The sequence below is a fragment of the Urocitellus parryii genome, chromosome 5, assembly GCF_045843805.1.
Source record: "Urocitellus parryii isolate mUroPar1 chromosome 5, mUroPar1.hap1, whole genome shotgun sequence".
Taxonomy (NCBI): domain Eukaryota; kingdom Metazoa; phylum Chordata; class Mammalia; order Rodentia; family Sciuridae; genus Urocitellus; species Urocitellus parryii.
Window position 1 is genome coordinate 14,418,299 of NC_135535.1, and position 11,582 is coordinate 14,429,880.

At 43.7% G+C, this 11,582-nt stretch overlaps 1 protein-coding gene across 1 annotated transcript; it reads right to left on the bottom strand.

Moving 5' to 3' along the window:
* Positions 1–648: 648 nt before the first annotated feature.
* Ascl4 (achaete-scute family bHLH transcription factor 4) lies at positions 649–1,158 on the bottom strand. The gene has a single exon (XM_026398189.2). It carries the CDS (start codon positions 1,156–1,158, stop codon positions 649–651), a length of 510 nt encoding a protein of 169 aa, XP_026253974.1.
* Between the last annotated feature and the right edge of the window lie 10,424 nt (positions 1,159–11,582).

The following is an 11,582-nucleotide window of genomic DNA, read 5'->3' on the forward strand; positions in this document are numbered from 1 at the left end:
GTTTTCAAGTAGCCACTTATTGATTAAAAACAGTGTGCACCAAACAGAATGTCCGGGCTGGACCATCATTTACAGATTCATTGGTGTGTGCTGAAGTCCTGCAGAGTGCCCTGGGGACTTCGGCCCAGAGTCGCCTTCCCCCAAAGCGCCTTGTCAATTAGTTTTCTGAAGCAACTTCCAAAGTTAAGGTGTGCAAGGGAAATGGTCCTCTCACCTAAAGGACGGTCGCGCGCGGGGGGTGGGTGGGTGGGGTAGGGTGAGGGTAACGTTCTTGGGTTAACGTTTAACTTAACCCATATCACGAACTGTGGGAAATTCCACTTTTTACCGCCCTGAGTCGTCCGAATAATCCTATTTAGAACGAGGCGCTCAGAACCTGGAACAGTTTGCATTTGCGTTTAAAAGTAAGGGAAAAGAATTTCCCTAAAAGCACCACTAAGTTGCCGGCATGTAAGCAAAAAGGGCGCGGGGGCGGGGGGGAAGCCCCCAAATGGCAGACCCCCTTTTCCCCTGAAGCAAATCACTTATTTTTCCTAAGATTTAGGCCAGGAGAAGAAACCAGATTAAAAATGCGAAGCGCGTTTGGAGAGGAGTCCAGGCTGCCCCGGCGGCGGCAGGGGCGCGGGGCCGGGCCGGGAGGTCGGGGCGCTAGCTCGCACCCTCCGGCTCGCTGCAGGGCGAGGGCGCCGACGAGGCCTTGGACTCGCCGTCGCTGTTGCATTCGGCCCTGCGCTGGGGGCCGGCGGGGCCCTCGTGTCCGCGCGCGTGGCGCTCCAGCAGCTCCTGGAGGTGCTTGATGTAGCTGACGGCGGCGCGCAGCGTCTCCACTTTGCTGAGGCGCCGGGCGGCCAGCTCCGGAGGCAGGTGGTCTCGGAGGCGCGCGTAGCCCTCGTTCACGCAGCGCACCCGCAGCCGCTCGCGCTCGTTGCGCTGGCGGAGGAAGGCGGGCTCCAGGGCGCCGCGCAGCGGCGGGGGCGGGCGTGGCCTTCCCCGCGCGCAGCCCCGGTGCGCCCGCTCCCAGCACGCGGCGTCCAGACGCACGGAAACCCTGAAGGGGTCCCTCGGCGGTAGCAGAGGCAGGGTCCCTGGCACGCCCAGGGGCGCGGTGCGCAGCGCATACTGAAGGGTCAGCAGTCCGGCTGACTTCCGTTTCTCCATCAATTAGCCGAAAAGCAAACAGATCACTCAAGAAATTAATCTCTCAACCGAAGATGAGGCTTAAAACCTGGTCTCATCCAGATTGTGGTCCATCCAAACAGTCTGGCACCGCTGGTCTGTCTTTGGAAAAGTTTTTTGGGGGTCTGGAAACTAGGTTCCAGAACAGGCTTCAAGGAAACTTTGCATGGCTTCCGAAGTTCACTGCACTCCTCGATCGCTCTAAAAATCCAGACCAGAGGTGGTAGACAGATACAGGACCTCCTCCCCCGCGCCAATCCACTCTTGAATCCCCGTCTTCGCCTCTGATCTTATTTCAAAAGATAAGAAAGGGGGGCTCCTCTGCTCGTTCCCCTAGCCTGGATATGTGGGCGCACACCAAACAGTAATCATCCAGAGCCACCAACGCTTTTCAATTCCTGTAATACACCGTTCTGGGCTTCAAGAGATGAGGGTTTTTTTGCAAGCAGCCTAGGAATCTTGAAGGTTTGAGAACTCTTCCCAGGAACCTACCGGTCTCCCGGCGGGGAGCGAAAGTTTACCCGAGGCTTTCTCCTTGAAAAATCAAGACTTGACTGCCCCGTGGTTTCCGGCGTCCAGGTCTAATGGAAAGAGCTTTTAGAGTGTTTGCAAACTTACACTTGCTCTTTCATTTCTGGGGAGGTGGAGGGAAGCGCTCATCAAAGGGAAGACTGCTCTCTTGTGGTTAGAAGATGTGTCAAAACAAGGAGGACCCCCGGGGAAGCTCGTTTTCTTCTCCCAAACCAAATCTTTTAAAAACCCAGTTAGACACTTTTTGAAAGGAACACGAAAAAAACACATTCTTTAGAAAAGAATATAAGGGCCCGCATATTATGTTCCAGTGTCTGTTTGACTCAGGGTGCTTTGGTCTCCGGGCTACTTTTTAACATCAAAAGACTGAACAGTAACAGACACTTTTAGCCAGTTATTTCTCACAGTGCTTACTGTAAACACAGTTTCAGTACAGTTTCCCGACCTGTTCTAATCCTACGCAGGATGTAAGGACATCGTCTTTCCTTAGCACAGAGTATTTTTCCATTGTATTCTTCTTACAACCACCACCACCACCACCACCACAACAACAATTCATTTTCTCCCTTGAGGACAGGGAAACAACGTTTGAAAAGTGGGGAGCCCCAGTTCCACATTAAAAAAAAAAAAAAAGATGGCTTTGAAGACTTGTCTTTTTAACACACGACCAAAAAATGAATAATTAATCCATTCGTGTTGGTAAAGGGCTTTGAAGATAAAAGTGTCATTAAAAATCCAACTGTACTGGTTAATGTCAAAGAATGTGTTATCACGCTGAAAATCAGATTTCCTGTTCTGCAAATCAGCACATTAAAGCATCTTCTACTTTAAAAGTCCAACTTAAAAACAAGAGAAGCAAAAACCCCCTACGTTTATGATCAGACCTTCTGTCGATTCCTTGGGAGCCAAGGTGTCGCCCTAACATGTTTTTTTGACAAGTCCTGTGCTTCCCTGTTTACTCTAAGATGATCTGCCCCAAGCAACTGGAAAAACATTTCCATCAAGGCAAATAATAGAGAAATAATTATTCCTTTCAGGCATAAGTTAGTCACATTTTATAAAGTGTAGCTCCCTTATACTGGCAAACAACCTCCCTGTTGTGGCGATTTCTCCGTAGAATTGAGGACTCTCTTCCTATTAGGAGAAATGCCCCTCAGAGAACCAGGTAGGCTTTTAAGTCACAAGCTAATTTTGTTTTTGGTTGTGTCAAATATTTTGCTCTTTATTCTAAGAATGACAAGAAGAAATTGAAGTATTTTAAACAGGGAGGTGACATAGATTTGTATTTCAAAAAAATCATTTTAAATTGAACATGGCGGCACACACTTGTAATGGCAGCAATTCAGGGAAGCTGAGGCAGGAGGATTTCCAGTCGGAAGTCCGCCTGGGCAACATAGCTAGATCCTGTATGAAAATAAAATAAAAAGGACTGGGAATGTAGTTCAGTGGTAGAGCATTCCTGGGCTCAATCTGTAGTGTAGAAAAAAAGAAAAATATCACTCTTCTACACAGTGAAGAGTAGCTTGGAGGGGAGCACAGAGAAAAACTTTTGCAACCAGGTCAGGCAAGGATGCCAGGAAGGACTTGAAGCATATATTGCTGCAAGCTTAAGGGAAGGAAACTATTGACATTAACGAACTTGAGCATGTGCGCACTCCTAGAGATCAAACCCAGGGCCTTGCCCATGCTTTGCCTCTGAGCTATATCCCTAGCCCTTGAAATTAATAGTGCACACCACATACTCTTTGATCCAAAGATTTCTACACCTTTGCCTTACAAAAAAATGAATGCCCCAAGCTGGGTGTGGTGGTGCACGCCTGTAATTCTGGCTTCTTGGAAGACTAAGGCAGAAAGGATCACAAGTGCAGCCTGGACAACTTAGCAAGACCCTATCTCAAAATTTTAAAAAGGCGCTTGCCTAGCGTGTGGGAGGCCCTGGGCTCAGTCTCCAGCACCAAAATAAATAATTAAATCAACAGTGCACCAGTATTGGTTTATTGGTTTAATGGTACAGTATGTTTACTGTACCATTGGTGGTGGTAAAAAAGAAAAAAAGGTGCAGAGGGAGGAAATAGCCTTAATGTTCAATTCATAGGGACAGGGTTAATACTTTTAGAGTATAATGCTATTACTAAAAATAATGAGATCTATATGTAAGAACTTGCATATATACTTGATGTGTTAAAAAATCATAGAGTAACAATTATAGCGTGAACATAAAACAATCCTACCTGATGCATATGTCTTTATGCGTTTGTGTGCGCACAGAGAATGAAATGGAAAGGCACATCCCAAACTTGGTCAATGGCTGCCTGAAAATTGTGGCATTGGGGCTGGAGGAGTGTCCATTTTTCTTTATAGATCTTTCTACTGTTTCACTCACTTCAAACAGTGCATATTACTTTCTTAAAAAGCTAATTTTATTATAATAAGAGAAAATGGATAGAACACTCAAATGACACTAATCGAAATCAAGCCAACAGACTTATCAATATAGTTGATAGTTTAAAGCACCGGAACCAGGTTTTCCAATTCCTTAAACATTCTGTCTCTGAGGAAGAAGTATGTACAGGAATACACACACACACATACACACACACACACACACACACACACACACACATCAATACCACACACAAAAAGGCCAGATCTTCATCCTACAGTTTTGACCCAGATAAATATTTTCTCCAACTTAAAGATATCTCCCATAAGGCTGGTGTGATGGTTTTGATTTGGAATGTCCCCAGGATCTCAGGTGTACAAAGGTGGGGCTCTTAGGCAATAATTGGATCATGAAGGCTCTGACCTCACTGGTGGACTGATCCTCTGATAGCTGATTGGAGCACTGGGAGGCGGAGGTGGCATCTGTATACCTTCTTCTTACCCCTCCCCCACTTTCTTTCCGTCCTTCCAGATGCTTTTCTCTGTTTCCTCCACCGTCTTTCCACCAGGATGTTCTGCTCACCTCAGGCCCCAAGAAATGGAGACAGCTGATTATGGACTCAAACCTCTCAACCCATGAGCCAAATAAATCTGTCTTTCACTAAGTTGTTCTTGTCAGGTATTTTTGGTCACAGTGAGGAAAAGCTGAGTAACACAGCTGGCGAGATCAGATTACAGATATACTAAACCACAGGAACATTTGGGACTGGTGTGTGGTCCTCTTTTTTTTTTAAATTTAATATCTTTTAGTTTTTGGTGGACCTTTATTTTATTTATTTTATTAATTTATCATGATGTGGTGCTGAGAATTGTACCCAGGGCCTCACACATGCTAGGCAAGCGTTCTACCACTGAACCACCACCCCAACCCCAATGCGTGTGTGTGGTCCTCTTTAGATGTGTTCATAAAGGGAAGGATGGGCACTCACTAAAGGCCGGGCTCAACAGATTTAAAAGTATCTTTAAGGATGAGGAACCCTTCCACCCCTAACACTCATATCCTTCATTACCTGCTTAAAACATGAGAGTCAAAAAGATTTAGGTTGACTCTTCCTTCCTAATATGCTAAGAGCCATAGCCCAGTAGGAATGACGCATGGCATTTTGGTTGAAAGGTGACACCAGCCAGCAAGCCATTGAGATGATAATGATTATGTTAAGATGTGCATTCAATTGGAGATTAGACCCCTGCTGTCCAGCTGGGCCTGCTACTTTGGAGCTCTCCCGGACTCCCGGAGAGTTCCCATTGATTGGGGAAGTGTGGTAGGAGGGATTTTCCGGAGGAGGTATTACCAGTTGGTGTGGTGTGTCCCGGTAGAAGGCTGAGTGCGTGGCGTTCGCGGGAGTTTTGGAAATAAAGTTTGTTCCTGCTTGAGTGGCTCGTGATTTTGTGCCCAGCCAGACTGCGGCAGTAATATATGATGTCTTACAGATTTGGGTTTCCTAGGCTCATGGCACCAAGGTGTACACACCCTTTTGACCCCATGCCTGTAATTTGCCTCAACTATGAGAAGTGGGGAACAGGGATCCATATATTACGACCTCATGCTAGATGTAAGTCTTTTCCTAGGTACAGTTAACTAAATCTCAAATCGATCATCTACCATGATTGAATTGAACAAGTCCTTTTCTATATAGCTCAAGTATTAACTATCTGTACAACCATGTGCAATAGCCACCAAGTATAACTAAATCTCTAGACTCCTAAGAGTACTGTGGGCCATATTTTGCATCATCAGATTCATCTGGAAGGAGAGGTCAGGAATGACAGCTTGGAGTAGGGCATAATTAGGCATTTACCTCCCTGGGAATCTCTGTGCTAATCTAAGTAGCAACCCACACAGCTGCTCCCCACCGCCCCACCATGGCCTAGTACCACACAGGTGCAAAGGAACAAGACTCACACCAGAGTGTGGCCACTGTTCTGACTTAGAAGTCACCTACCCATTAGGAGCCAATACATCATATGACCTCTCCACAAACAGCTTCCAGGAAACCTGGAGAGCTGAGTTACACAGAGTCCACACACAGGGAAGCCCAAAACTATCTTTCCCCAACAGGCCTTTACAGTTGTGTCAATCTACATATAATTCATGAATCAAGTGATTGGTGTGGGTGAGGTTACCTAGCAGCAGAATGGACCTTCTACCTTTATCAGGTTTTCAGAGGAAATGAGAACAGAAGGTCAATTGTCAATCAGAGCCGGAAAGCTGTTTTAATCCTTACACATATCATTGCACTCTGAAGAGTATATATATAAAATTTACAAAAAAAATTCAAAGAACCATAAGTACTTAGGTACAACTTATTACTGTTTTTGCTGTTCTCAAGCAGTATTTGAATTTTTAAACTTGTCTCTGCAGTCCTTTGTCATATAGAAATTTAAAGTTTTCAAAATATTTTTATTAGTTGTGAAATGTTTTAATTTCATTTAATTATTTATATGTGGTGCTGAGAATTGAACCCAGTGCCTCACACATGCAAGCAAGTGCTCTATCACTGAGTCACAACCCCAGCCGATAAAAAGTTTTTTATTTTTTGTTTTAATACTGAGGAATGAGGGGCTGGGGATGTGGCTCAAGCGGTAGCGCGCTCGCCTAGTGTGCGTGCGGCCCGGGTTCGATCCTCAGCACCACTTACAAACGAAGATGTTGTGTCCACCCAGAACTAAGAAAAAATAAATAGATATTAAAATTTAAAAAAAAATACTGAGGAATGAGGGCTGGGGATGTGGCTCAAGCGGTAGCATGCTCACCTGGCATGCGTGCGGTCTGGGTTCTTAGTACCACATACAAACAAAGATGTTGTGTCTGCCGAAAACTAAAAAAAAAAAAAAAAAAAAAAAAAAACCATACAAATAACTCAAAAAAAAAAAAAAAAAACTGAGGAATGAACCCAGAGGAGCTTTACCATTGAGCTATACCCACAGACCTTTTTTTTTTTTTTTTTTTTTCATTTTGAGACAGTCTTGCTAAGTTATCCAGAGTCTCCAGAGTTGCCAAGGTTAAGGCATGTGCCACTGTACCCAGCTTCCAGCAGGAGTTTTTCCTTTGTTTTTGGTAGATGTAGATGGGCAGAATGCCTTTATTTTATTTGTTCATTTTTATGTGGTGCTAAGGATCGAACCCAGTGCCTCACACATGCTAGGCAAGCTCTCTGCCACTGAGCCCCAGCCCTAGCAGGTGTTTTTAAAAGATGAGTTTGTAGTGTTTCTTAAACTGTAACGATATTGTCTACTAATGGACTACTGATAGTCTTGCTTTTTCCTTTGAAATATAAATCATTCCTTTTTCTTATTGAGTTTCACTGCCTGAGATCTCCAATCTGATGCTAACAGTAGTGATCACTGGCATCCTTTTATTTTAATGAGATAGCTTCTGATATTTCACCATCTCACAGGTTTTTTTGTTTTGTTTTGTTTTGTTTTTGGTATTGGGGATTGAACCCAGGGACACTTAACGACTCAGCCACATCCCCAGCCTTTTTTATATTTTATTTAGAGACAGAGTCTTACTAAGTTACTGAGACTGGCTTTGAACCTGCGATCCTCCTGCCTTGGCCCTTTGAGCTTCTGGGATAACAGACATGACCACTGCACCTGGCTCACAAATATTCTTTACCAAATTAAGGAAATATTCTTCTTCTTTTTAATTTTTAAAAATTTTTTTTTAGTTGTAGATGGACACAATACCTTTATTTTGTTTATTTACTTTTTTTTTAAATGTGGTGCTGTAAGGGTCCAGCGAACGACGGAGGAAGAGACCACCAAGAGACCGACTCATGCAACAGCAAAAGGGGGTTTATTGAGGATCCAGCGCGCTGGGGCTCCAGGCTCACTCAAGACGGGAGAGCGGCCAAGAGCCCCGAGCAGGGGTTGAGCAGTGCTTAAGTACACTTTTTTAGGGAGGGCAGGGACTTTACATACATCAGAGCAAATCATCATATACCGCGGGAAAATCAAACAACAATTCTCAAACATGATTAGTACATTCATTGGCGGGAACAGGTCGGGCTGGAGTGATAGGTCAGCCCTAAGGAGGGGATACATTCAAACTGATTGGTTTGGGCCCTGAGGTGCCTACGTGCCGAGCTGCACAGGGTCCAGGTTGTTAAACAACTAAGTGGTCAGGGGGAATTTCAGCACATATCTAATGGGGCAGGCCGGGGAATTGTTTTAACAGCTACAGGAATTTCAGGCTTTGAGTGTAGCTTAGAAACTTTACAATACCTGGTCCTTTACATTTTAACTTCAATTTCTTTTACTCTTTCAGTGCTGAGGATCAGACCCTTTGCCTCACACATGTTAGGCGAGTGCTCTTTAACATTGTAGCCCCTAACCCTGAGCCTTTCCACCTATTTTGCCAGCCATAGTCCCCCGCCCTCTCCATGGTTTTTCCCACTATCTGAAGTACTACATATTTGAATTATTTATTTGTTCTCTGTCTTCTTCTGATATAATGTTAAGCTCCATCAGGCCAGGTATTTTCTGCCTATTTGCTTTTACTAGAATTTCATGTAAATGGACCCATAATATGTAATCTTTTGTGTCTGGTGTCCTGCGCTTAGCCTAATAAAGTTTTTTTTTTTTAATTGGTTTATTTTATTTATTTATTTTTTTAAACATCAGAAGTTTATTGGTTGCTCAAAACATTACATTGATCTTGACATATCATATATCATACATTTGTTTCAAATGGGATATGAATTCTTATTTTTCCCCGTGTACAGATTGCAGGATCACATTGATTACACAGCCATGTTTATACATACTGCCAAACAAGTGTCTGTTGTATTCTGCTGGCCCTCCTATCCCCTTCCTATGCCCCCTCCCCTCTCCTCCCCTCTCCTCCCCTCCCTCTACCCCATCTACCATATCTCATTTCTTTCACTCTCATTTTTTTTCTCCCCTTTGCCTCACATCCTCTTATATGTATTTTTGTATAACAATGCATGTCTCCTTCCCTCTTCTGTGCAATTCCTCCTCTCCCATTCCCTCCCACCTCTCGTCCCTATTTGATGGTCATCTTCTTCTCATGCTCTTCCTCCCTGCCTAATAAAGTTTTTTGAGTTCCATAGATGTATTGATAACTTGTTTCTTTTTATTGTTGTGTAGGAGTATTATTATTTTTTATTTTATTTTTAGGTGGTACTGAGTATCAAACACACGGCCTCATGCATGCGAGGCAAGCACTCTACCACTGAGCCCCAGCCCCAGCCCAGATTCCACAATATTAATATACTATAATTATTCACTCACTAGCTGTTAGACTTTGGGTTGTTTCCAGTTGTGGGCTACTGTGAATAAAGGTACTATGAACACTTGTGTATATGCTTTTGTACTTAAGTTTCCATTTCTCTTGAGTAAATCTAGGAGTATAATTACTGAATTGTATGGTCTAAGAAATTGTCAAGTTGGTTTTGAAAGGTGCCGGAGCAGTTTGCATACTGCTAGCAATGTGTGAGGGGGTCCAGGAATTTGTTCTACATACACACTAGTACTTGTTATGGTAGTTCTTTTTAATTTTAGCCATTTGTAGAAGGTGTGTAATGTTAGGTGCAGGGCAGGCTGAATGAATGTTAGCTGCAGGATAACCCATGCACCCAAACCCCCCTCTGTCTGGTCCTTTATCACCTGTTTGCATCAAGTTTGAACACTCAACCCCACTCAAGGCTGAACACTCGACCCCCATCCGTCTGGTACAAGAGAAACCCACACCTGACCCCTGCCCCATCTGCCTGAAGGCAGAAGATGACACCCTTAGCAACTACTGTATTATCCAATTGCTGTACGCCAACAAGGCAGCTTGCAAACCCAAAGACCTCATTAGATTTTGGCTATAAAAACTCCCTCCTGCTGGGCCCCTCTCTCTTGCTCTTGCCCTCTCTTTCTTCTCTTGCTTTCTCTCTTCTCTCGCTTTCTCTTTTTCCTCCCCTTTTGCACTGCTGCAATAAAGATCTCTTGGTGTTGTGGTCACTTTCCTTTCATGTAATGTTACCTCCAGTGCTTTATTTGCGTTTTCTTAATACCTAAAGATGCTGCACATCTTGTTTGTGTGCTTAATTACTATTTACCTATTTTCTTTAGTGAAGTAGTTGTTCAAATATTTTGCCCAATTTTTTTGTTTGTTAACATTTATTTATTTTTTTAGTTTTATGTGGACACAATATCTTTATTTTACTTTCATATGGTGCTGAGGATCTAACCCAGTGCCTCATGCATGCTAGGCAAACACTCTACCACTGAGCCACTATTTTGCACAATTTAAAAAACTGGGTTGCTTGTCTTCTTTTTGACTTTAAAAGGTTACTTATAGACACAAACACAAATCCTGTGTTTGTTCTGAAAATATTTTCTCTTAGCCTCTTCATCTTGTTGACAGTGTCTTTTCAAGAAAAAAAGTTTTGATTTTGATGAAATTAAATTTGTAAATTTTTAGTTTGTTTTGTGCTATATTTTCTTCTATGTAAATATGATAGTTTTAGTTCTTAAATTTATCTGACCGGATTTTTCCAATTCATCTTTACATCTCTGTGCTTAACAATATTGCCAAAAAAAAAAAACCAAAAAACCAAAAAAAACAAAAAAAAAAACAGGTGCTGAAACCTGTTGCAAGTGTTTGAACATTAACACAGGTGGCCTTCTCTAGGCCTCAAGTATTTTAGGGAATGCTGTGGCACCTCTTTGTAGTGTGATTGACATTTCTATCTGATCAACAAGACAAGGAAACCAGTGTGACCTGTTCCATTCAGTGATAAGTTCCCTCATAGGAATGTGCTCTCTCCTTATGGGAAGTCAAGCTAGGAACACTTTACAGAAATTGACCTCACCCCTCTTCTCATCCAAAACGTTTTGCTTACTTCTGCACTGGTGAATTCCCCACTAAGCTGCAAGCTATCCAAGGCAGATTCGGGTGTCTTGTTTTCTATCTCTATGATTGAGACATATTTTAGTAAATATCTTCTGGATGACAGAAGACTCCCTGGGTCTGCTGTTCTGCTGTAATGGAAGATACCAGAAGGTGTGGTGCAGTTTCCATGTCCACTCCTCATTAAGTTCAGAATCATTTTCCTGCAATATTTAAAGCCTTCGTAGTACGCCCCAGCCTTTAGCACAGCGCCTGGCATGCAGTAAGGAACGGAGAGCAAATGAGAACATTTGTACAAAGTCCCAAAGCCACCACTGGGCCACCTTCAGGCGTCACCTGCAGTGAAAAACATTGGGGATGGAATCCCAATTCCTCGGGGCCACACAGCCAACTCCCTGGTTAAGCCCTTTATTTCGAAAATTTCGGGTTTGTGGACCCATGGATGCCTCCCTGTTAGGAGCGTGCCGCGAAACGCGAAGCCGGGGATCTGAGAACTTCGTGGATTCCGAATGCTCACGCCGCGAGCATCGCAGCACGGGTCGCCTAGCAACGGCGGGTCGATCGCTCG